We start from the raw sequence: 25,079 nt of genomic DNA on the forward strand, positions 1-25,079 counted from the left end.
TTTCGAGGCAGAGAACGCGGACCGACGGCTGCGGTACGGGCCCGGGCGTGAAGCTGCAGCCCGACCCTGCCGGGAATACCAGGGCTGGCTCTGGCTGGTACCCCAAGCCTGGGCAGGGTCGGGAAACCCGGACCCGGGTGGGAAGCGGGACCCGAACTGGAACCCAGAAGTCTGGAAGGGGTCGAGCCAGGCCCAAGCCCGGCGCGCCCCCAGCGCCCCTGCGAGTGCGCGAGACGCCGGCGGAAGTGCTGCGTCGCGCACTTCCGGGTGTTGTCTGGCCGCCGCCGTGCGTTTTTGGTCTCCCCGACCGCCGCGGCCTCGGGTTGTGGAGCCAGGAGCGACATCACCACCATGGCGGGCATCAAAGGTGGGCCTGAGACGCGGGACGCTGGAGGTCCGGGTGGCCGCTCGGGAAAAGGAGGCCCGGGGCGCAGGACGCCGCTTTCCCGGGCCGACCGCGCGCGGGGTCCCTGCTCCCGGCTGTGCGACCCCAGACGCGCGGTGGCTGCCTCGGAGCCCAAGTGGGCGCGGCCCCCTCCCGGGGAGGACCACGGAAACCGCGGCTTCTCTCAACAGCCCCCACCTTCTGCTGACGTGAGAAGCCTCTCTAACCCGTCGCCCCCCGATTCCGAACGGAAAGCGATGTGGTTATTGGTGTGTTAGGAGCCTGTGGCGACTTGGGCCATCAAACGTGTTTTGCAGGAGTTTGCATCCGAGAACGGGTGGGGGGCGGGCAGAGTGTGGTTTTGAGGAGGTTGAGGCCGCTAGGGTAGCCAGTTAGGGAAAAAAGAGTGTCATTTCCCATTTCAAGGCACAAGTGATATCTTCGGGTGCTTTGCGCCGGCGAAGAGCTTAAGGACGGTTCTTTCCGAAACCTGGCATCCGCATCCAATCCCGGGACACCCCTAAATATATGCTTTTTGATCTGTAGTGTTAGTGTGATACAATACGCAACCTAATCGATCTCAAATTGCTCTTGATTTTCTTCTCCACAGTTGCACGTTGAAGCTTTTTGAGATGTAAGTTTGTTTTTAAAGATAGTTACAACTTAATGCAAAATGACTCCTTCATCCCTATATTTTCTTTAGGAAGAAGAGATGTTGCATTCGTTCCAGCTCTTCTGTAGTTTTATCAGTGTGATTAGGAGCTGTGTTTTCAGTTGACTTCTTAACGAATTAACATTGATTTATTGACCTGCCGCTTTGTAAAAGGGGCAGGCAAGCAGGAAGTGAACAACTTGGATAGCAGTGTTTTTCTTTGTATTTTTTTTTTAAATGTTGACTTTAGTGGAGCTTCTCTCCCAGAGGTCATATACAGTTTCTTCATCATTTTCCAGTGTTTTAAAACATTTGATTTCTTTGTACTTTAAGTAAGTAGGGCACTTTTTAATCTTTTGAGCCATCATAAATCCTTTTTAAATCCTTAAGTGAAAAGGAGTTATTGTAAAATGCTGCAGTATTTAGGATGTTGACTGTTTCCTTATTATTTTCCGTTTTTTTAATGTAATTAATGAGGGAGTCACTCAAGAAAATAGCTTTGTAATTTCCTTCTCCAAATCTAAGTAATACTAGGTGAAAGTGTCTCAAGTAAAATTGTACTTACAGTTTTGGTTTCAGTAGGATTTTATGGTATGATTGTTAGGATGTTTTCTTCCTGTTGGCTTATTATCTTTATTATGAAGGAGTGTTGCTATAATTAGAGACCATTACTATTTCTTGAACTATTTACCTATTACTTTGTGATATGGTTGTCTTTCTGATAACTCCCAAGATAGGGAACTGGACCCTTCTATTCCAATTTCTTTGTAATCACAGAACTAGCCCTTTGTCTCTAGAGAATTTTGCTAGATAATTGGGCTGTATCATCCCTAGCCTAGAGGCTTTGGGAGTTGCAACCAAATTCAAGTAAGTCTTGTCTACCAAATATTGCATCACTCAATTACAGTATAAATTTTTACCTTGATGATGTGTCATCTAAAGACAACAGTTTATACATAGAAATTAGCCCAGTTGCAGATTTCATAAGGCTGAAGAAACATTACAAGTTTTGAGAATACTTTTAAGCAGTTTATTTAACCTCATTAGCCTTTCTCTCTTGACTGGAAGAGGAAATGCCACAAAATTATTTTTGTACATTTTTTAATATTGAGTATTGAATGGAACATAAGTATCCAGGGTATTTTGAGTGCCTAAACAATTCCTTGATCCTTTTGTTTTCACTGACATTTGAAAGAAATTGAATCCTATGGTATAAAAAAAATACAAAACAAATTTTCTTCCCGTGTTAATATTCACAGCAGTTATAATAAAGCAGTCTCAATTTACATATAAAACATTATTTTTGATACCTGAACCTTATCTCCTTTTAGTTCTCCCATTTGATGTTTTTAAGAAATCATTTTTCATTAGCTTTTTTAAAAATGTACTTGAAGAATTTAAACTTTCTTTTTTGATAAGAATATAAATGATTATTCTCTGCAGTAGAAGAAGCTATACTCAGAGACATCAATATGTCCTCAGACTACTTGTCCCTTGCCATGTTTACCTGATTTTTCTACCTGATTTAAAACTTTTCTCAGCTCCTTTCAGAGGGCAGTTCTTGCCTGTGTGCAGCTTTTTCCTATTTTTCATATATTTCAAGGTGGGAAACAAGATAATCAAACTTAAAAATTTTTAGTTATTAATTTTGGAAAGAGAAGTTACCTTTCACTGAATTTTGTTTTGTGTACGTGAATAACCTGTTGAAAGAAATATATAAATGAACATAGATGGGTCTTTAAAATGAAAAAATTTTACTCTATTTGAATTCACATCTGATAGTCATATTACAAAAATGGATTAATAACCACTGAATAAAAGCTTAAGGCCTGCATAGAGAGGATGAGCAAGTGTTTGGGTTTTACAGCATCTACTTGTCTCTGTGTACTAATGTTTTCTTCCTTCAAGCTTCTAAGCTATGTTCTGAATAAATGACTAGTGCATAAATATAAATAAGCTGTTACTATATAGTAACTGTATAGTATTTATAGTGGTAAACTTAAGTGTTTGGGAAAGATACTTAAAAAAGTGAAGATAGACCTGGGGATGTACCTCAATGGTAGAGCCCTTGCTAGCGTGCAAGAAGTCCTGGGTTCAATCCCCAACCCCCATCTAAAAAAAAAAAAAGAAAGAAAAAGACATGTATTTTTACTTCTTCAGAATGTATTAACAGTATCTCTAGTGATAAGAGAATTATTTCTTTTAGATCTAGTCAAACTCTAATTTTATAGGGGGAAAAAAAAAACCCACTAAGTCAGATAAATACTTAAAGAACTAGTTAGTGACTAGTAGGAACTCTTAGCTCTGCTGGTTCCACACTGCTACATTCATTCTACAAATAACTTGTTATTGAGTGTTGAGCTGGGACCTGAGCATTAGTAACAGAAAAATTTACCCCCTGCTCTCATAAAGCTAACAGTTGAGAAGAAAAAAACATTCCAGTCAGTATGAAATTTCATCTGTGATAACTGAGAAACGAAAATCGTAGTGCTAAGAGGGCTTCTGTGAATGCTTGTGCCTTGACTAGAATGCTGCCCCAAGTACCACAAGTACTTCCTTATTTCATATGGCACTCTGCTCACATGTCAGCTCATCAGAGACACCTTTTCAGACTCCTGTGTCTAGATTTACATTCCCATCCCTTACCTTTTTTTTTTTTTTGTTCAAATCATTCTCCCACTAGAATGTAAGCTCCATTAGAATAAGAGCTCTGATTTTTTTTCTTTGCTGTCTCTAGTAGCAAGATCAATGTGTGACATACCGTAGGTGCTCAAAATATATTTGTCGAATGGATGGATGAAAATATAGTAGGGCAATTGGTCTAGCCAGGAGATTTGGAAAACCTTTACTGAGGAAGAGATGATTGAGTTGAGATCTGAAAGAAAAATAGTAGTTGAGTCAGAGGAAAGAGAAAAGGAATGGGGCAGGGCTCTTCCAGCATAATCACTGCCATCTCCCCGACATCTATTACATATCTGGCTTCATACTTCCTGAGTGAATGAGAAACTGAAGTAGAGGGACCATGTTCAGAGGCCATGTGGTTGAAGTTGAAACCTGCTGATATCCAGGAAAGGAAAGAAGGCCAATGTTACTGAAGTATGGAGAGCTAGGGGTAGTTGCCTAATGTAGCAGGCATCAGGACTTATTTTGAACTAGAAAGGCAAATAGTAAACTCAGTATTTCCTTCAGTTTACATTGCTTTTTCTTGTGAACTTGAAATGTATCATTTGCTGTAAAATAAAATGAAAAAAAAATCTTTTTTTCTGTAGCTGAAAATATAATGGGATTAAGGATAAGTAGATGTGTTCAGGGTTGTCATGATTTACATCAGTGAAACAACTGAAAACCAAGCTACCTTGTCAGTGGTCCTTGATTTTGACCATTTGGCTGTGAAATGTATATCAGTAGTACTTGACAGCATTAACCCCTTTACTATTAATTTTGGCTTGTATATTTTAGCTTTGTCTTAGTAAATTTTAGACAGAAGTTACTCTCTTAGCTTCTATATCTGCAAAAACACAAGTTGTATAGAACTTTTTTTAAAAATGATCATTTATTTCTTGGGTTAAATCTAGGTCATTGACTGTACCTACTCAAGAAAGTTACTTTTACTCATTGATATGTAAAAGCACTTTAAAATATACTGCTTTGTATAATTATGTGTGTCTTGAGAAATTATATTTCAAGTCCTGGCAAAATGTCACATGCCTGTAATCCCAGCTGCTCTGGAGTCACCAGTTCAAGACCAGCCTCAGTAATTTAGCCAGATGGTGTCTCAAAATAAAATTTTAATGAAAGTTGTGATGATATAGCTCAGAGTTAGAATGCTCCTAAATTCAATCCCCAGTACCAAAAGGAGAAAGAAGAAATACTTAATTTACCTGTGCAGTGCATCTGTTTTGTAATAATGAAATAGTGACATCATAGAAGAATTGGGAAGGAAGGAAAGTACCTTTAAATGTAAAATGCATCTACCTTGTAATATAATAAAATAGTGATAGCACAAAATTGTACTTATTTTCCTACAAATTTTCTAATACTTAGCTGAGGAAACCTAGTCATAGTTTTGTAAGCTATTTAAAGATCTATAATAAGATTAATTTATTAAAAATTTTTTTTCTATCAGTTATGGGTTTGTTTGGTTTAGTTTTTAAACAGGGTCTCACCATGTTGCCCAGACTGTCCATGAACTTTTGGACTCCAGAAATCCTCCTGCTTTAGACTTCTGGGTAGCTGGGTACCCAGAAGTGTGTACCACTGCCTCCAGCTCTGTCAGTTTTATGTATGTTGAGGGTGTATGTGAAAGAAACAGAAACTGATTGGCAGAGGTTTTCCCATAAAGTGAAGCTTCTAAAGTCCAGTAAACATCAGAATGTAAAGTTTCTCCGTTCATTGCTTTTCAAAACTATAATAATCTGTGGAGTCATGCCTGAAGGGGCATTTATCCTGTCGACTATGATACTCATTAGAAATGAAACCAACTAATAGGGGGATGTGGTCCTGTGTTAACAATAGGTTAGAGCTCTGAAAATCAGTACAAGATTGTGTCTTTTTTTGGAAATGCTTCAGATCAGAGGAAGTGTTTTGGATTTTGTAATATTTTCATATACACAGTGAAATATGTTTTGGGGATAGGAACCAAGTTTAAACCGAGAAAGTTCATTTCTAGTTCGTATAAACCTACACACATAGCCTGAAGGTAATTTTTAAAGTATTTGTAATTACGTGAAATAAAATTTTATGGTTTGGAATGTTCCACTCTGGCATCATGTCAATGCTTTAAAAGTTTCAGATTTTGGAGCATTTCAGATTTCAGTTTTCAAATTAGGAATGATGCTCAATCTTTATCACTTAAAGATGCCACAGAAGACTTATTCTCAGATTATGTAGCTTAACACTTCTAAAGACAGTGTACTCTTGAGTACATTTAGGTTTATCAGCAGGGTTGTTTTGTTTTACTTCTGGGGTAATGTTCCAACTGCTAATATCAATATTAACAAAAATAATATTAACTGGCTTAAATAATCTGTTGGACTTTTGTTTTCTTTACAGCTTTGATTAGTTTGTCCTTTGGAGGAGCAATTGGGCTGATGTTTTTGATGCTTGGATGTGCTCTTCCAATATACAAGTAGGTAAAATTTTTGTCCTTTTAAAAAGTGTGTTAAGGGCAAAGTTTTTCTGCTTTTAAAGTTTAAAAATATTTTATTTTTTACTGTAAATTTAATGCAGAGAAATGTTCATTAACCAAACAAATCTTTTTGAAATCATCACTTAAAGTTTATTTGTAAATATTTTAGGACACTAAGATACAAAAACATTTTTGGCTATTATCTGTTCTCTGACTATTGTCAAGTCTGTAATGACAAGATATCAACACATTATTCATGCCTACTGTTCTGTTTTAAACACCTATCAAAAATATTAAATACAAAAAAATTTAAAAACATCTGTTTATAGAAAGTATCATAAGCAGAGTCAGAATACAGTTGACTAAAAAACATGATGTTGACAATTTTCATTAAGATGGACTATTTTAAAATTAATATTTAAGAGCTAAGGATGTAATTCAGTGGTAGAGCACTTGTCTAAACTGTGTGAGGTCCTGGGTTTGATCCCCAGCACCAAAAATAAATGAATTGATATTTAGGTAAGTTAATAAGAAATACACAACTAACAGAAAAATGAACAACAAACATGAAAATGGAACTATACATGACTAATAAGTATATGAAAATATACCTAAATAAATTCTCAACACTAAATGTGGTCATTGGCAAAGATAAAAGTTGGGCGCACAGGCACTGCTTGGTACTATTATGGGTGGAGGGGCTTGGGGAGTATAAATAGATGCAGTTTTCTTAGAGATCAGTGTGCTTGTAGCTTGTAGTTCTTGGAATTAGTCTTCTACTTGGACTTTCTCAAACAAATTCACTTGGGAGTGTTCACAAAGATATGTTGTTGAAGGAGACTGTAGATATGTTCATGGCAACATTGTCTATATGAGCAAAAAATAAAACTGATGATGTAATTGTCCATCAAAAGAAAAATGGTTAAGTTGTATGTGTATTAGTGAAAATCTGAGGAAGTCCTAGAGAATGAAGAACCATAAATACTGTTATATAAGATGTTCAAGATCCGTCATTATATTAAAAAAAAAAAAAAAATGCAGTAACCCAGTCACCTTTTTAAAGTTTATCTGTGTTTGATTGTGAAAGAGTCCACAAAAAACTCTTTAGGAGATTGGGGAAGAGAAAGCAGGGGAGTCTTGGAAGACCTTTAGTTTTTACTTTTTGTGCTTTTGTATTGAAGTTTTTTTTCTTAAGCATATATTCCATTTGCAATTTTTTACTTAAATGTTTAGGAAAAGATTTTTAGGAAAAGCATCAGTAGGTCTTTGCTGAGTGTAATCTTCTAAGTATATGCAAATCCCCAGTATGATGTATAGTTTATGTCTGCTTTATTTTTAATTTTTTATTTTGAAATAATTGTAGACTGTCAAGAAATTGCAAAAACAGTGCAAACAGGTTCCTCTGCTTCCCCCAGTCATGTAATTTTACATAACCACAGCTATCAAAACCAGGAAATGACATCAGCATAATACCACTAACTAAACAGTAGACTAAAAGCCATCACTTTTTATTATGATAAATTCTGTATTCTGATTGAAAGTGTCCAATATTACTTTTGATTAGTTTTCTTTATTTCAATTTCACTGTTTTGAGGGAGTTCCTAGTGATGTAAGGAAAGCTTGGGAAGGGGTTTTTCACTTCATGTTAAGGCAGGATGTCAAAGACATGAATCTTGAATTTTAAAAGTGATTGTGTTAATATTTCTATTTTCTTTGTGCCTTTATAATGTAAAGTGAAAAAATTTGAATTTGAGGCCTTGATTCCAACTGCTAAAATTTATAAAGCATTTTCTTTTAATATTAGAAAATTAAATAATTCATAGTTGATTTTATGGATAATGTTATTTAAAACATTTAGCATTTCAATGTTGAGCTTGTAGCTTTTTGCTCAACTATGTTTTATATCTTGCAGTATTCCTTTGGTCCTTAAAAATAGTAAAGCATATTTTTATATGTAGGAAAAACAACAGAAAGCAAAAACTACATTAACTTATTTTTCTCTTTCTAGCCAATACTGGCCCCTTTTTGTTCTGTTTTTTTACATCCTTTCACCTATTCCATACTGCATAGCAAGAAGATTAGTGGATGATACAGATGCTATGAGTAATGCTTGTAAGGAACTTGCCATATTTCTTACAACAGGCATTGTTGTCTCAGCTTTTGGACTCCCTATTGTATTTGCCCGAGCACATTTGGTGAGTGAATTTAGTTTGCTACGGATAATTTTCTATTAGACTGTGTTAAATTTTTTCTCAAAAGTTTTTGTTACTGACATGAAAAAGAGATGAGAGACATAGATATTAGAATCTTAGATCTTTGTTTGTCCTTGCTAACTAATAAAAATGATATTGAAGCCAGGCACAGTGTCACATACCTGTAATTCCAGTGGCTCAGGGGATCGCATGTTCAAAGTCAGGAGAATCATGAGTTCAAAGCCAACCTCAGCAAAAGCAAGGTGCTAAGGAACTCAGTGAGACCCTATCTCTAAGTAAAATAGAAAATTGGGCTGGGGATGTGGCTCAGTGGTTGAGTGCCTCTGAGTTCAATCCCTTCAAAATGATACTGAAGAGCATGGCATAGGTCTGCTAAGCATTTGGCTTCCCATTACCTGTCAGAATCAGGCACATTAATTCACCCAGTGCCAAACAGCCCTACAGGCCTGTCCCATGTAAGTCTGGAAAATGTGAGAAGATTGTATATTCTATTTGTGTCTCCAAAGAGAAAGAGCTGGGCTACTTATACTAAGTCCAGACTCACCTACCCAAATTCACAGCTCTACCTCTGTGACTACTAGCATATTGTATAGATTGTCTACTCAGGTAGAGAAGGCAGCAGAGACTGTTCACCCTTCAACTTGGAGAAGGCAGTTAATTACTCCCTTGGCCCCTTTAAAAGAAAGTGCACATGTAGTTTCCATCCCTTGATACTTTAAATTTAATTTATTCTCAACACAGATTTTTTTTATTCACAAAGAGAGCTAATTTCTTCATAAGTTGAAGATCATAGAATTCTGTGCTGTGTCATCATAGCCCAGAAGTTAAGCTTGTTTTTTAAAGTAATTATCTCTCATAACTTTCTGCTTTTTTAAACAAAGATAAATAAAAATAGCTCCATAAAAGTACCATTCAGTGTTAAGTACTGTGAAAGTTATTAAAAAAACATTTTCTTTGAATCATGATTGGCATAAAGTTAGAACCTTGATTTGCTTTTCATTTCCCTTTTTTTTTTTCATATGTCTATTAATTGAGTGTTTGTACCTTATTTTCACAGATTGAGTGGGGAGCTTGTGCACTTGTTCTCACAGGAAACACAGTCATCTTTGCAACTATACTAGGCTTCTTCTTGGTCTTTGGAAGCAATGATGACTTCAGCTGGCAGCAGTGGTGAAAAGGAATAGCTGAACTATTGATTGTCACATGGACTTCTTGTCATCCGTTGGCCATCCATGCACACAGGAGATGGGGCAGTAATGCTGAATGGTGTAGCAAGCCTCCTGGGGGTATTCTAGGTGCTCCCTACTCAATTTTATTGTATGCATACTATTTTCACAGAGACTTGCTAAAGGATTAAAAGGATTTTCTCTTTTGAAAAATCTTGACTTCACACTTATCTATAGTATGCTTTTTGTGGTGTCCTGCTGAATCTAAATATTTGTTTTTCCTGTTCAGCTTTTTTATCAGTATGCCATGTTAAAAGTTTTTTAAATGTAATAACCATTTGCATTGTTTTTTAGGAATTCAGAATTCTGCTGGCTTTATTACTGGGCTAACATACATATTTTCTCTTAAGATTTGTTAACGTCCATTATTATAAAAAAATATAAAAATGAGTTTTCAGTCAGGATGACATTGCTCCCAGTTTTATGCAAACATGCAGACCGTTAGCATACCTTATAGATTATCTACTCAGTGCAAATATAGCTGCGTTTATACCTCAGAGGGGCCAAATATGAATGCCCATGCCCTCCATAAGGGTTGCTGGTTTTACTAGTAGATAGGTGTTTTGTGCATTGAAAATTGTTTTATGGAATTGCTACAAAGGAGTTCTTCTCAATTGATGAAAGAATTTATGTTAAACTTTAAGGATGTAAAAACAGATTTTTGAGATATGGTTTTTATTTATGTTTATTATAGTCAAAGTAGAATGAATTGCAGTGTGGGAAGAAACACATTGAAATTCCATTGTTTGAATGCTGTTTCTATTTATGTGAAATTTTTGATCTATCAGCCTTTCATGTTTTACCATGGGTAAAATGGACATACATGGAATTATTACTAATGAGGGAAAGTTATATGTTTGCATCATAAATACCAGAAACCCTCCTCTGCTTCCTTCTTTTAACTTATTTTGTATGTTGTATGTATTAAGGAAAAGAACCTTTCAAACACTTAGAAATGTTTAACTTACCTGGAAAATAATTGCTATGCTGTTACTTTAAGAGTGCCCCTTCTCCTGCAAGGCCATGACATGATTAACAAATTACTTGTTAGTCTTGCAGATAATGTGCATTAACAATTTAAGATTTAGACCATGGTAAGGGTAGTTCTTATTCTAAGGTTATATCATGTAATTTTAAAATACTTAAGACAAGTTTCCTGTATACCTCTCAAATGTTTGGATTCTGATTTTATCACAATAGATCTACTTTTTCTTATAAAAGGTATTTGCCATATGAATTAATGCAGATTAGCCAAATCCAGCTTTAGACACAGATCTGACCAAAAAATTCCCAGTAACCAAGCATGATCAAATTGTAGTGGTCATTTGCATCTCATGATTATCAGTACCTTTTTCAGGAACTCATTAGGAAAATGTTGTAGTTGATCTGACAGTATTTTGTTAAGGATATTTATGTGTTTATTCAGTGTACTTACATAAAAATTGTTGCCTTCATTCAGAACTGAGTAATCATGACAGCTTTTTGTTGTTTTATAGCTTCTCTCTGGAGAAAATGGGAACAAATTTCAGCTTTTTACTGAAGATGCCTAAAACTACAGGTGTTTTTGCCTAACCCAAGTTTTGTTTCTTTGGGCTGTGAAATGGGAAGCAGAATGACATATCTGCATGCAGCCATGCCATTTACTCATGGGCTGAAAATAGCTTGCTGTGCAATTATGCTCTAGACTTAAAGAGGAAGGTACAAGTACACATACTAGACAGCTGGAGATACAGCTGGAACTCTATGCCTGTGATCTGGCTTTTGTGTTTTCTTTGGGAAGTGAGTGCATTCTCTGGTCCTTCTCCATTTTTTGTTTCTCTAGAATATCAGTGCAGTGCACTGCTACTCTTTTATTACTTGGCCATAGACTCTTCTTCTGACAGCTGCATAATCTTTCAGTATACTAATTGCTTTGTCAGCATTGTGTCTTTGACCTTGCACATGAGCTTACAGTGCTGTCTCTGGTTTCTAGGCTAGGTACTGGAGGTATGATTTTTCCATAGAATATGCACTGACACAACATTGCCATTCTTCTATGGAAAGAAAACTTTTGATGATGAAACAATAAAGATTTTAAATATCCATTTTAGTTTTGTGGGTGTTTTTGGAATGAAAGTATATGTCACACTTCAGTTCCTAAAGTGCATTAACCATTTTAATAATGTAATACAAAGAAAGTGTGACACTGGTTATAACATTAGACATGTAGCAGTACAAGTGAAACCATAGTAACAGATATTATAATGAAGCCATTTAAAAGTAAAATTGAAACCATAGTAACAAATATTACAGTGGAGCCCAGTGATTTTTGAGCTATAACAAAAGGGCTGATTTGGGGAAGAATTTTTAACCCTTTACAAAACAGTCATAGGAGTTTTGTTCAGTTAAGACTACTGATGATCTAAAAGCCCTTTTCTTACATTTTCAGAACTTTCTTGTGATTGCATGTTTTATATGTTCACATATTTATTGCCATTTGTCATTAAGAGTATTTTGCTTTTTACAAGGATTACAAACAAAATTCTGTGTGTTACAACGTGAATAGAGAACAGTACTGTTATCTATAATTAATTTTGTCTCAGACTGCCCTAAATTATGATCTTATTATGTGCTTTTCAAAGTATCATAGGTTCTTAGTGTCTGCCCTAATATGATTGTTGGAACATTGCCAAAATAATACAGGTTTCTAAAGTAAATTCTAGACAAGATTCATAAGTTACAGAAAGCTTCAAATAACAAACCTGTTAAGTAGTATGTATATTGTGAACTCTAGGATACTTTATGATGCTTATAATTGGTGAGAAATTCAAATTCCTGTTTCTTCCATATAAACTTGTATTGTTCTTTCAATGAAATCAGGAGCTCTCATTTTATTACAAGCTTCTTTTTATGGGACTTCCCAGGAAGAAAACATATCCAGTAGGTAAATATTCCAAATAAGTGAAACTTGACCTGTGAAGAACTAACATTGGGCCGGCTCTATGGCGCACACCTGTAATTCCAGTGGCTTGGAGGCTGAGGCAGGATGATCATGAATTCAAATCCAGCCTCAGCACTTTAGAGAGACCTTGTCTCAAAATAAAATATAAAAAGATCTGGGGATGTGGCTTAGTGGTTAAGTGCCCCTGGGTTCAATCCCTGGTACAAAAACAAAACAAAACAAAAACCTAACATTGGGTTTAACATTTGACAAGAATATTAAATAGATCATATACATGTGCCTTTTTATAATAAGATATTTTTTTTTCTTCCCTGGTAATTCAAGACTAAAAATTTTTACCCTCTTTCTAAATGGCCACAGATTTGTATTTTGCAGGAATTGTGGGAATTTTTTTTTTTTTTTTTTTTTTTTTTTACTTAACAATTGTTCTTAATGTCCCTTAAATATATTTGCTGTTTATTAGGAAGAATAGAACATTTCAGGGGGGAAAATGAGGTAATCAAGCTCACTGAATCCATTATATAACATTTTTGTATACAGTGCAATATCAGTTGACTTAATTAGGGTGTCTCCCACTCTTCTACAAATGAAATGCTTTGTAACAGGTATTCTTCCTTCTGACAGTGCTTTTTAAAAAATCTAGTTCTTGACAGTCTACAGATAATCTGAAATAGGAAACGTATTGTGCTGTACAGCAGCAGAAGCCTTATTATTAAGTTTTCTACCAGGAGTTATTCTGAGCTCAAGATATTAGTAGTTCTTTATTCTCATTTCTGGGTCTTCCCATTTGTTTTTAATTATAAAATGTCTAAGGAGGAAGTTTATTTTTATAACAAACTTTGTATTCTATGTTTTGCTTCTAGTTTCTTAAAGATTATTTGAAACCATCCTTGGGTTTAGAACCATACACCACAGTCACAACAATTAAGATATTAATTGTTAAACTTGTAAATTCCAGGGGGATGGGGACAGAGAAAATTCAAAACCTTTCCATTCCATGAGGAAGAGATCATGAACATAACACATTCCTTTTTGAATTATAATTTTTTTCTTAATTTTATTTAGAGGCAATACTAATGATGGGAAATCAGGATTTTTAAATTTCAGGAGTTAGTAAAATCACTAATACTATGAAAGGAAAACAGCTGTAGTTTGTAACCATAGAAATCATTAAATAGAATAAAACATTAAACCTGAGTATTTCCATATCTGTTTATAAGAGTATGGCTACTTAATACTAATGTTGTCTTAATTTATTATGTATTTGGCATTTAATATATTTTTTCCTCTTGACAGATCAATTTATTGCACAATATGTAAAAATATAACAATTATATAAAAATAAATTGTGCAAATTTGTGAAACTTCCCCACCTCAAAATAAGACAGATTAATTTCCTGAAAGCTAAATATACTTAGCATCAAACATTTGCGGATTGTTTCTAAAAATGTTGACAATTGAAACAGTTTTCTAGAATTAAACTGAGAGAGCTGGGTTTATTTTTGCTCTGGTCTTAATCATCAACTTCCAAAACAAGAAAGAATCAGCTTTAAAACCAAGGTATGAGTACAACAGTAAAGACAAGGGCATTAGTCTCCTAAAAAAGTTGGTCTTGAGCCATATTTCATTCTAGAAGTGGTATTTGTCATTTACCAGTAATTATTTTCAAGTCAGGTGCTTTAAACAGTGATTTTGAAACACACTATTTGAAAACCCTTTTAGACACTGACAAATGTCCAGTCAGAAGTGATTGGTGTTCACATGTGCGTTTCACCTTGGCTAAGTCACCCAAAATTGTTTTTGCTGAAATTCTACATTTGGTTCAAGTTTTTCCCATAGTAAACTTCCTTATCCCCAGTGCTGCTTATGTACTACATGATAGCATTGTAAGCAGGATTAGGCAGTAGAAAAAACTGGAGTGTGTGGTCTCTTGCTGAAACTTAGTAAGTTAAGACAAACACATAAAGTAAAATCAAAGGAAGTCAGTTCCTGTCTATGCCAAGAGAGTATGGAGGTTCACAGAAAGGAAAGATTTCACAGAAGGGGCAGGCTAATTTCCTGTGCTGGCATGCAGGACCATGGAATATGAGCATTTCCCTGGAGCAGCATTCTGCTCTTACTCAGCCTCTTGGGTTTTAAGAGTTATTTAGGGCAGCAGCAGTGATAGCACAGCTTCTCAGTTTTGACATGCCAACATCAATCCCAGATGTCAAGGAGATGAAAGTAATGACCAAGATTTGTGTGGGAGAAAGAGGACTCAAACCTGGATGAGTCCAGGTTTCTGATTGCTCATTTCAGGATAGGTGTGAAGAAGTAAAAAGAGTTGAGAAAAAAAATCTGGTTATGAGTTACATGTCCAAACTACAGGTTCATCATATCCATGTATTGCCTAGAAATGCCATAATTTGCCTTGTTTCAGACCTTCATCAAACAAAGCAATATTAGTAAGACTTGTGACAACTTGAACCTTATAACTATTTTATGAATTCTGTGAAGGTTGACATAGTAACCCAGTAGTATAGTGGTTACAGTGTAAGCTCTTGAGTCAGATCACCTAGACTTCTAGCTCTTCCATATAATGGGCTATGTGACTGCTATATTGGAATATGAAATGTACCCCAAAAGTGTATGTGCTAAAGACTTGGCCCCAGCCCCTGGCAGTATTGGAAGGTGGTAGAAACTAAAAGTTGGGGCCTAATGGGTAGAAGTTAGATCACTGGGGTTGTGCCCTATCTTGTTTTGCTCTCTGGCCACCATGAGGTGAGCAGCAATCCCTACTACATACTTCTTCCATGATGTACTGTACCTCCACAGGCCCAAAGCAACAAGACTACATGGCCATGGGCTGAAACCTCTGAAATCACATGTCAAAAATAAAACTTTCCTCCTTTTAGGTCGATTGTCTTGGGTATTTTGTTACAGTAATGGAACACCAACACAGTGACTTTGGTTGAGTTATTTAACCTTTTTGTGTCTCATTTCCACATTTGTAAAATGAGGAAAAGTTTAGTACCTACTTTATAAGGTGTGAGGTTTAAAGGTAACATGCAGAAAACAATGGCTCATAGAGATAATGATAGTTAAGTATTAGCTGTTATGGACTGCGAATGTAGCTCAGTGGTAGAGCACTTGCCTGGCATGCACAAGGCCCTGGGTTTAATCCCCAACATTGCAAAAATAACATTAGCTATTACTATCACTGCTTCTTACCGATTCTGTCCTGTTAAGCAGTAGTTTCCTTTTACACAAGTAGACAGGTCTCTTTTAAAATACATTGTTATGGTTTGGATGTGAGGTGTCTCCCCACCCCCCAACTCATGTGTGAGACAATGCAAGAAGGTTCAGAGGAGAAATGATTGGGTTGTGAGAGTCTTAACCCAATCCAATCAGTAATTTAATCCCCTAATAGGGATTAACTGAGTGGTCCTGAAGTGGTAGGAAGTAAATGGGTGTGGCTGGAGGAGGTGGGAATTGGGGGTGTGACTTTGCACTATATGTTCATATCTGGTGAGTGGAGTTTCTCTGCTTTCTGAGAACTGCTTCCCTCTGCCACACTCTTCTGCCATGATTTTCAGCCTCACTTGGAGCCCCTGGGGAATGGAGCTGGCTGTATATAGACTGAGACCTCTGCAACTGTGAGCTCCTAAATAAACTTTTCCTCCTTTAAAATTGTTCTGGTCAGATCTTTTAGTCACAACAGCAAAAAAACTGACTAAAACATACATCTTAATGACGCAGTCTTTACAGAACATCATGCAAACTCAAAGTCACTCTGAGCCACATAGTACCTCTTTGGGACTGCTGTTACTACTTTGTTCCCAGTCACTGTGCAAGCTTCCCTACCCGAATTTCTGCACTAAACCTTAGGAATGATAGACTGTTCTGTTGTTGTAGTTTTGTATTTAAGAACAGAAATATGATTTCAAAGTTAAAACAAGGGAAAGTGTTTTAGGATCTGAAACTAAGATTCCCGAGAAAATGAAAACAAGGAACCAAATTGAGGTGAGAATTTGCATCCGGGAAAGCTTGTAGCAAGCAAGGGACAATGCTACTGATACAACTGATTATCCATGATGAGTTCTGCTTCCTTAAATGTTGAAGTTTGAACATTAGAGAAGTGCTGAGGCAAGTGTATAAAGCAGTTTTTATTTAATAACAGATTTGTCCTGGGAGGGAGAACGGGGCCATAGCTGGTATTCTGATATCCCAAGAAGTAAGAGCATCCTACCCCGTTTACATTTTTTTTTTTTTTTTTTTTTGGTGTGTGTGTGTGTGTGTGTGTGTGTGTGTGTGGTGCTGGGAATTGAAGCCAGGGCCTTGTGCTTAAGAGGCAAGCACTGTACCAACTGAGCTATCTCCCCAGCCCACATTTTAGACTTTCTTTGTTCTGCCCTCTTCCCCTTTATCTCTCCCCTTCCTGCTTAGGTAGGTGACTAGGCCCCGGAGATGCTGGTGGGATGGCCAAAAGGTGAGACGCAGATGGGCATGGGGAAGGGTCAAATGGAGTGATCCAGGGCAGGAAGGGAGCGGCAGCCCAGGGGGCATTAGCAGCTCCCTGTCTGTTCAGGGGGTGCTTCCTTAACAACCTTCTGGGAGGGGTAGTATAGGCAGGCAATCTTGGTAATCAAAGGGCTCTGGAGACATTAACATTCCAATCTCCCAGGGGCCGTCTCAAATTTCCCGTACTCAAATTGGCTTCCATTTTTTCCACCTGATCGGATCACCTATCTACGCTGCCTGTCTTTAATTCTGGCTTCACTATCATGAAAGGTGGCAGTGCCCCCATGGAGGCCCATTATCACTGCAGATGGTCGAATCCAGGAGCAGGAGGGGCCTTACAGAGGCAACTGGTGGGGAGACCTGGGGTGCTGCTCTGGGAGCACCAGATATTTATGCATGTCCCTGTCTTCTTCCCCATCTCACTGCCCTGCAGCGTGGGGTGGGGAGAGCACAATTCCTTAATAGTAAAGATGAGAATACCAAGTCCAGAAGGCCAGTCACCAGGTACCCTGCTTAGCAGCACTTTTATTTTTATCCCTAATAACCAGTAAACATTGTTTCCTTTAGTCGACTGCACAAGTAGGGGTGGTGGGTGATCTAACCCAGAGATGTCAGTGAAAGATGAGCTCCCAGGCACGGATCACTGGACCATGCAGAAGTACAGAACGAAGGAAAACAAATTCAAGAACTCTATGTCTACAAAAATAGCTAACGAACAAGCGGAAATTCCATATTTACAGATTTACATTCTGGAGCCAGCCACCCACTGTCTCTGGATACTGCACAAAGTGTCATATAAAATGGGCTGCTAAGGTTAAAGGTACAGAACACTTTACAACCTTTGTGCCCAAATTCAATTAGTTTTCCCCTAATTGAAAACCCTGAGGGAAACACTTCATTTTTCTGCCCCAAAGTTTCTTCATCCTATCACAATGGACTTGATAACTTTTTTCCGGCAGTATGGAGATTCCTCAAAAAACTAGGAATGGAACCACCATTTGACCTGGTTATCCCACTCCTCTGTATATATCCAAAGGATTTAACATCAGCATACTACAGTGATACAACCACATCAATTATTTAGAGCAGCTCAATTCACAATAGCTAAGGTATGGAACCAACCTAGATGGCCTTCAACAGATGAATGAATAAAGAAAATGTGGTATATATCCACTGTAAGTGCACAAGGATGGAATACAGACCTCAACGGATTCAGAAGCCTTTGTTCATTCGTGGACTTGGGCACCTTCAGGCTCATTTTCTGGATGTGAAAATGGCCATCAGTTACAGAGGGGATTTTGGTTTTATAGGGTACAATGAGGATGATGTAATCATTGGAAGCTGTGCACGTGCAGTTTCGGCCATGAGGAGCTAGTTGTATAGGTTAAAACTTTAGGAGGGTAGTTGTAAAAAAGTTGAAACTCATTGTTGCCTAGGGAGATAAGAGAGTCCAGGCCCTGAGGGATAAGTACTCAAATCTTACCCAATGTTATTTGCTGTGCCTCCATATAGGACTAATTTGCCAAGGGGGAAGGTCAAGGATTAGGGCCCAACATTTAATTTCCACCCCTTTCCTTTAGGGCCCCCTGTTATCAGGAAAGAATTTGCTGGGAGGTTAATTATTGACTAGTTTCCCTTCCCTCCTCCCGAGCTGCACCTCTCTCCATTTTTCTTTGGGGTTATCTTGCAGGAATATTATTTTCCATAACCCTTCATATACAATGGAGTATCACTCAGTCATAAAAAATGACTTTATGACACCAGTAAATGGATGGATCTGGAGACTATCATGCTAAGTGAAAGATCAAAGTTCTTATGTTTCCTCTGATATTTGGAAACCAACTTACAATGAAGAGGGCTGCGGGAAGATAACAAAAAGAATAGAAGTTCCGTGGAGTAGGCAAAGGGGGATGGGATAAAGGAAAGAGAGTGGAATGAATCTGACCTATCTTTCCTATGTAAATGTATGAATATGCCACAGTGAATCTACATCCACAAGAAATTAAAAAGACAATAACTCTGGGGAAATGGCAAAAAGATCAATAGAGGGAAGGGAACAGCTGGTGGGGAGAGACAAAGGGAAGAAGAGGTACTGGGGTCTGAATTAGAACAGATATATTCTGTGCTTTTATAATTATGTCAAATGGATTCTACTGTCATATATAACTAAAAAGAACCAATAAAAGAAAACAAAAACAAACAAAACTTTTTCCAATATACTCTTGTGGTGACACCCCATCCTGAGAAAATGAGTCCAGAACCTGCCATCTGCTTAAACAGCAAGGCAGGGAAAAGCTACACCCAGAATCTCATCTGCATAATATTTTGGATTTTCACCTGGAATGCAGCATGGGGCATGGTTTATCGTGGACACTTAATTCACTTTTGATCCTAGACACAGGATATACAAAGTAAATAGAAAGGAATGTAGAGGGTAAGGACTGTAGCTCAGTGATAGAATTCTTGCTTAGCATGCATGAGCCCTGTGTTTAATTCCCAGCAACAAGAAAGAAAAGAAAAGAGATAAGAGAGAAAGAGAGAAAGAAAGAGAAAAGAAAGAAAAGAAAAAAGAAAAGAAAAGAAAAGGAAGAAAACAGGCAAAAGTAAGTATCTTAGAAACCTATCCTACATTATACAGGAGTCTCCCTTTATCTACCATTTCACTTTCTGTAGTTTCAGTTGCCCAAGGTCAGCCACTGTCTGAAAATATATTTTAATAAAATGTTTTGAGAGAAGTCACAGTTACATAACTTCTTTTTTATTATTATTATTATTTAGCTTTTACAGACTGCATTTTGATTCATTGTACACAATGGGGTACATCATTTCCTTTTTATGGTTGTATACAATGTAGATTCATTCCATTCGAGTAATCATACATGTACATAGGGTAATGATGTCTGCCTCATTCCACCATTTTTCATACCCCCCTCCCTCTCATTTTCTTCTATATATTCTAAATTTCCCCCATTATTCTCTCATTTCCCACCCCACCCCCATTATATATCATCCTCCACTTAAAACATTGTTTTCCCTGATAACTGGAAGATCATAACTTCTATAATAGTATATTATTACAAATATTCCATTTTATTATTGTTAATCTTTTATTTTGCCTAATTTATAACTTAAACTATCATAAGTATGTATATTTAGGAAAAGTCTCTACAAGTTTGGTACGGTCTGTTACTGTTTCAGGCAACAACTGGGGGTCTAGAAATGTATGTCCAAGGTTAATGAAAAATGACTGTTATCTGCAGTTGGAGTGCGACTGTAGAGGAAGTTGGCAGTAACAGGGAAAGAAGGATAGAGGAATGCTTCCCAAAGAAAAGGATATTTAAACTCTCCAAAGAATAAGAAACTATTCAAACCCCAACCTTTGTTAATATTCTGCTCCTTATTTTTATTTGTTTGTTTATTTATTGGTACCAGGGATTGAACCCTGGGTTGCTTAACCCCTGAGCCTCATCCCCAGCCATTTTTATTTTTTACTATGAGACAGGGTCTCATTTAAGTTGCTTAGTTCCTCACTAAATTGCTGAGGCTGACTTTGAACTTGTGATCCTCCTGCTTCAGCCTTCCCAGACAGTGGGTCAGACCTGGGTCACCACACCTGGCGAATATTCGGATTTTTATGCAGTTAATCTTTCACAGTGTTTCTGGGAAACCCAGGAAGGCTTGCACGTTATACAGGTTAGTCCTAGTTGTTGTCTATACCTCTGCCCTGGGGCTGACGTCCACTTATTTCCAGCACTGCCCCCAACCCTGGCCATTTTCTACTTACTTTTTCCCAAGCTACTAACTCTCATTCTGTATCTTGCACCCCAACCATGAATAAGTTCCTCTCCCTTGATCCTACAAAACTCATCTGAAATCAGATTAGTTTTAAATAAAAAATATTTAACCAAAGGCCTGAGGAAATGAAATGATTCACGACACCTTCCACTGTCACTGGCTCAGTGGGTTCCTGTGCTTTCTACCAGAATCAGATAAAAGCACAACTGTGACAGAAACAAGATTATTCTTATGCTGGAGCATAAAGGAGGCCACACATGGGGGTCTGCAATCCCAGGCTGACCCAAAGGACAAAGGCTACAGTTTTTATGGCATCTATAGGGTAGGTAGGGACTTTGGTTTCTTGATGTCATCACATGTGGGGGTGGAGTTTAAGTTATACCTGCACTCTTCTTCATTATGTTTCTTCATGTAACTCATGCCTTATTATTATCCGAAGTCTCCACCTTAGGATGTGTTTTTTACTATGCTAATAAAGGTAACTGTAGGTTACTTTAGTGACTATGTTTGTTCCTCACCACCTGGATGGAGTCTGTCCTTATCATTTGGGGGAGTCCCTACTATTTTTTTCAGAAGGGGTCAGGCTATTGTTCTGTCTCAGCAGGTTTGATTTGAATGACCTTGTTTTTCTTGGCTCTGGTTTCTTGGTATCTCTCTGACCACATCATCTTTGAAAGCTGAACTCACTTTTCAATCTCCCATCTTGAGGTGTATTTATCTTAATTTGGTAGCCTGAAAGACTGGTTCCCTTTTTAACTCCTAATTTTTTGTATGTCTGTTCACTTCATAAGACTGAAAGCTAGCTTGGCTGTCTTGCCCCCCAAAAAACAAAAACAAAAACAAATCCATAAGAAATGGGGTTAGATGCACTGCCTTCTAGAGGCCATTGTCCACACACCTGCTTGGTGACTGCCCTGAGTCTTCCCCTTAGCTCTCACCTGCACCAGGTTGCAGGTACAATTTTATACCTTCCTCTATGGGAGGGATTCTTAGGCAAGGTCCCTTGCTTGAGTGCAGCCCCACCTCAGAAGCAGCATAATCTGCAAAATTGCCACTCTGCCACTTATAAAGGCAGGGGTCCTTATAGGTAAGCAGATCATCTTTTCAATCATTTCAATCTTCTGTTTTGTTTTTTAAAAACCTTGAACAAGAGTAGACTTTTTAAAGACAAATGTTTAAATTGTCACTAACCTTAACAGTACTTTCTCCTACTTCTGGCTACAGGAGTATTAGCATCCCTGTAAGAATCCAGAAAACCACACCAGACACAGGAATTGACATAAGAGGGTTTATTAAGCAAACAGAGCATCTCCCTGCAGGGTAAGAGAGAAAATGAGAGGAAAAGAGAAAGGGCGCAGGCGAGAGAGAGAGTGTGAAAAGCAAGGAGGAGAGAGAAAGAAAGTGAATAGGAGAGAGAAAGCATGAGAAAAGATTGGGAGAAGCTATCCTTAAGAGTTGAATTCTGCTGGGCTAACAGGGGACCAATAAAGGAGAAGGATACTTGCAAGCTGACTGATGAACCAATAGCTAGCTAGGATGTTCACAGACTGACAAGTAGTTGGGAGGCGGGCAAATGAATGCTCCGTAAAGGACCGGGTAGCAGTATCCCTACCCCAAAACATTAATTTTTTCTGTTGGAATATTCATTAGTAGTATAGACTGGAAATGGAAGATGATTCCATTCTAATGCTGACTGCTCATGACAGAAGTAGTACCTGAATGCTGGCAAAACTTTTTGATCAACAAAAAGCCCTCTAAGTGGAATAGAAAAGGCACAGTGATGTGCAGAAGCAGAGGGAACCCAGATCCTCAGGCAAACTAAAGCAAGGTTTTATTTGTCATTCACTATGTGTCTATCACAGATTGATGGTGGCTTTCTTCTTCAGATATTGTCTCAGGAACATGGTTAGTTTTTTGGCAGAGACTAGGGAATAAATATGGAAACCCACACAGTGGCTCTTAGAACTTGAGTCTGGAGGCAAGAAGCACCACCTCCACTCCTGCTTCATTGCATAGAGTGAACCACATGGCTAACCTGAACTTAAGATGTGCAAGAAGTAAAATCTAAGACAGCCAACCATATTTGTTTCTGCCACTCTTCCCTTGCTTCTCTCCTGCTCCTAAATCTTAAGTGCTGTTAACTTTTTTCCGATAGGTGGGATTTTGTATCTCTGTTTCCAAACCCATGGATTCAATCATTTACAGATCAAAAATATTTGGGAAAAAAAAAAAAAGAAAATCTGTACTGAATACATACAGACATTTTTTCCTTGTTACTATTTCCCAAACGATACAGTATAACAACCGTTTACATAGCATTTATGCTGTACAAGGTATTATAAGTAATGAAATGATGATTTAGAGTATACAGAGGATGTGTGTAGATTATATGGAAACACCATTTTCCTCAGGGCATGGTGGCATCTGCCTATTGTCCAGCTACTTGGAGGCTGAGGTGGGAGGATCACTTGAGTTTATGAGTTTGAGACCAGCCTGAGCAATATAGTAAGATCTTGTTAAAAGAAGGGAAAAGGGGAGGGAGGGAAAGAGGGAGGAAAAAAAGGGAAGGTGGAAAAGAGGGGGGAAAGAAAATACACCATAATACACCATTTTGATAAAAGATTTGAGTGTCCAGGGATTTGGTTACCATGGATCTTGGAGTCAATCTTCCACAGAGGCCAAAGGAAGACTATATTCTGAAGCCATTACATGGATTCCTTCTCTTTATTTTTCTCCTTTGTCGTTTTTAATCCTCTCCTACTTTTACCCTTTAAGTTTACACTCCATTTCCACCTCTGAAACTTAGTTCCTTTTGATCTTCAAAACCAGTTCTTAAAGTGGAGTCAAGATGTATTGTAATGATTCCTCCCAGCACTATACTTCTAGGATTTCTGTCCCAGCCACCCCCAGCTTGAACAATTTTCAACATGTGGCCAACAATCTGTTTCATTCTATCCTAGATTATTCTGAAGCAAATCCAAGACATACCATTTTATCTGTGGATATTTCTAAAAAATGACCCCCTCTTTTTTTTTAAACAAAAGAACCACAATATGATTATTACATTTGAAAAAAATTAACAATAATGCTCTAATATAGCATTCAGATTTTCTTATAATTTTCCTTTTTACAATTAGTTCATTTGAATCAGACTCTAAAAAAGGCCACACATTTACATAATTATATAGACAGAAAAGAACTATGAAAAATAAAATATGCTTAAGGTTCGTTAAATATTTAAGAAATGTGAAGGAAATTTCCTTTGTTCTTCTATCCTGAACAACACATTCCCTTGAATTCAAAACACTGCATTGAATGTGACCCCTTTGGAGTCAACACAACATTCTTTCTATTAGGGATAAACAATCGATGTTCTAAACAATTTAGAAACAAAGATGTAAAAAAATCTGTGTATTAAATTGAGGATTAAGAAAATACCCTTTCACAGGCTGGTGGATCCATCTAAAGCACTCAATTTAAGTAAGACTCAGATCAGCCATGAAACTAAGCCAAGGTAACACTTGTATTGTAAGAACTGCAAAAATTCTCTACAAGGAAAACATATGTAAAAACACAATTTCTGCAAATGTTGTAACTTAAAAAGATGTTTCTGAAGAAATAGGTGCCATAAAAACCAAGCCAAGCAAACAAAAATGCTCTCTTAGAGATAATCTGGCATCTGTAGCTACTGTAAAGAACTGCCCCTGGAAACGAGGTCCTAAAGCACATTAATTTTAAGCTACTGATTATCAGCTGCCATATATAGACTGAGAAATTAAAACTATTTATTTAAGGAAGAAAAGTTAATCATGGTTTATTAGCACTAGAGAAATATTATTTACTCTGCTTGTTAATGAGCCACAACAAAACATCACCTTGTTATTTTTATATGGTAAGGAATAAGTGGAAGAAATGTAATAGAAAATATTACTTCTTTATAAAGAACCTTGAATACTCAGCAGATTTTCTTTTGTTTCTTCTCGTAAAATTCTTACTAGATGAATGGAGAAGCAGGTTGGGAGAAAGATACTTTATTTTTTCCTGCTTCATGTGTTCAAGAATTGACAAATCATTTACATAATGTTAATGCCTTCAGTTCTAAAATGAAATAAAAGGATACTTTTATCCACCCCTTGTTTTGGCACACTAGGAAACTTGAGCCCCAGGAAGGAATTACTGAGGTCCTGCAGCTGACCAAAATTAGAATAGAATTGGGCCAGACTGCTGGCCTTTTAATGG

General features: G+C 37.4%; 1 protein-coding gene across 1 annotated transcript; it reads left to right on the top strand.

The window, feature by feature from the left end:
* The first annotated feature begins 220 nt into the window (after positions 1 to 220).
* LEPROTL1 (leptin receptor overlapping transcript like 1) lies at positions 221 to 12,953 on the top strand. The gene is made up of 4 exons (XM_079140120.1): positions 221 to 367; positions 6,090 to 6,165; positions 8,174 to 8,360; positions 9,436 to 12,953. Exons 1-4 carry the CDS (start codon positions 352 to 354, stop codon positions 9,550 to 9,552), a joined length of 396 nt encoding a protein of 131 aa, XP_078996246.1. The 5' UTR covers positions 221 to 351; the 3' UTR covers positions 9,553 to 12,953.
* Positions 12,954 to 25,079: the final 12,126 nt, after the last annotated feature.

The sequence above is a fragment of the Sciurus vulgaris genome, assembly GCF_902686455.1.
Source record: "Sciurus vulgaris genome assembly, chromosome: 5".
Taxonomy (NCBI): Eukaryota; Metazoa; Chordata; class Mammalia; order Rodentia; family Sciuridae; genus Sciurus; species Sciurus vulgaris.

Excerpts from the sequence above, each read along its gene's own strand:
- LEPROTL1 (XM_079140120.1), top strand. Across the intron at positions 6,166-8,173 it reads TGTGCTCTTCCAATATACAA|CCAATACTGGCCCCTTTTTG; the intron begins GTAGGTAAAATT and ends TTCTCTTTCTAG. Across the intron at positions 8,361-9,435 it reads TATTTGCCCGAGCACATTTG|ATTGAGTGGGGAGCTTGTGC; the intron begins GTGAGTGAATTT and ends TTATTTTCACAG.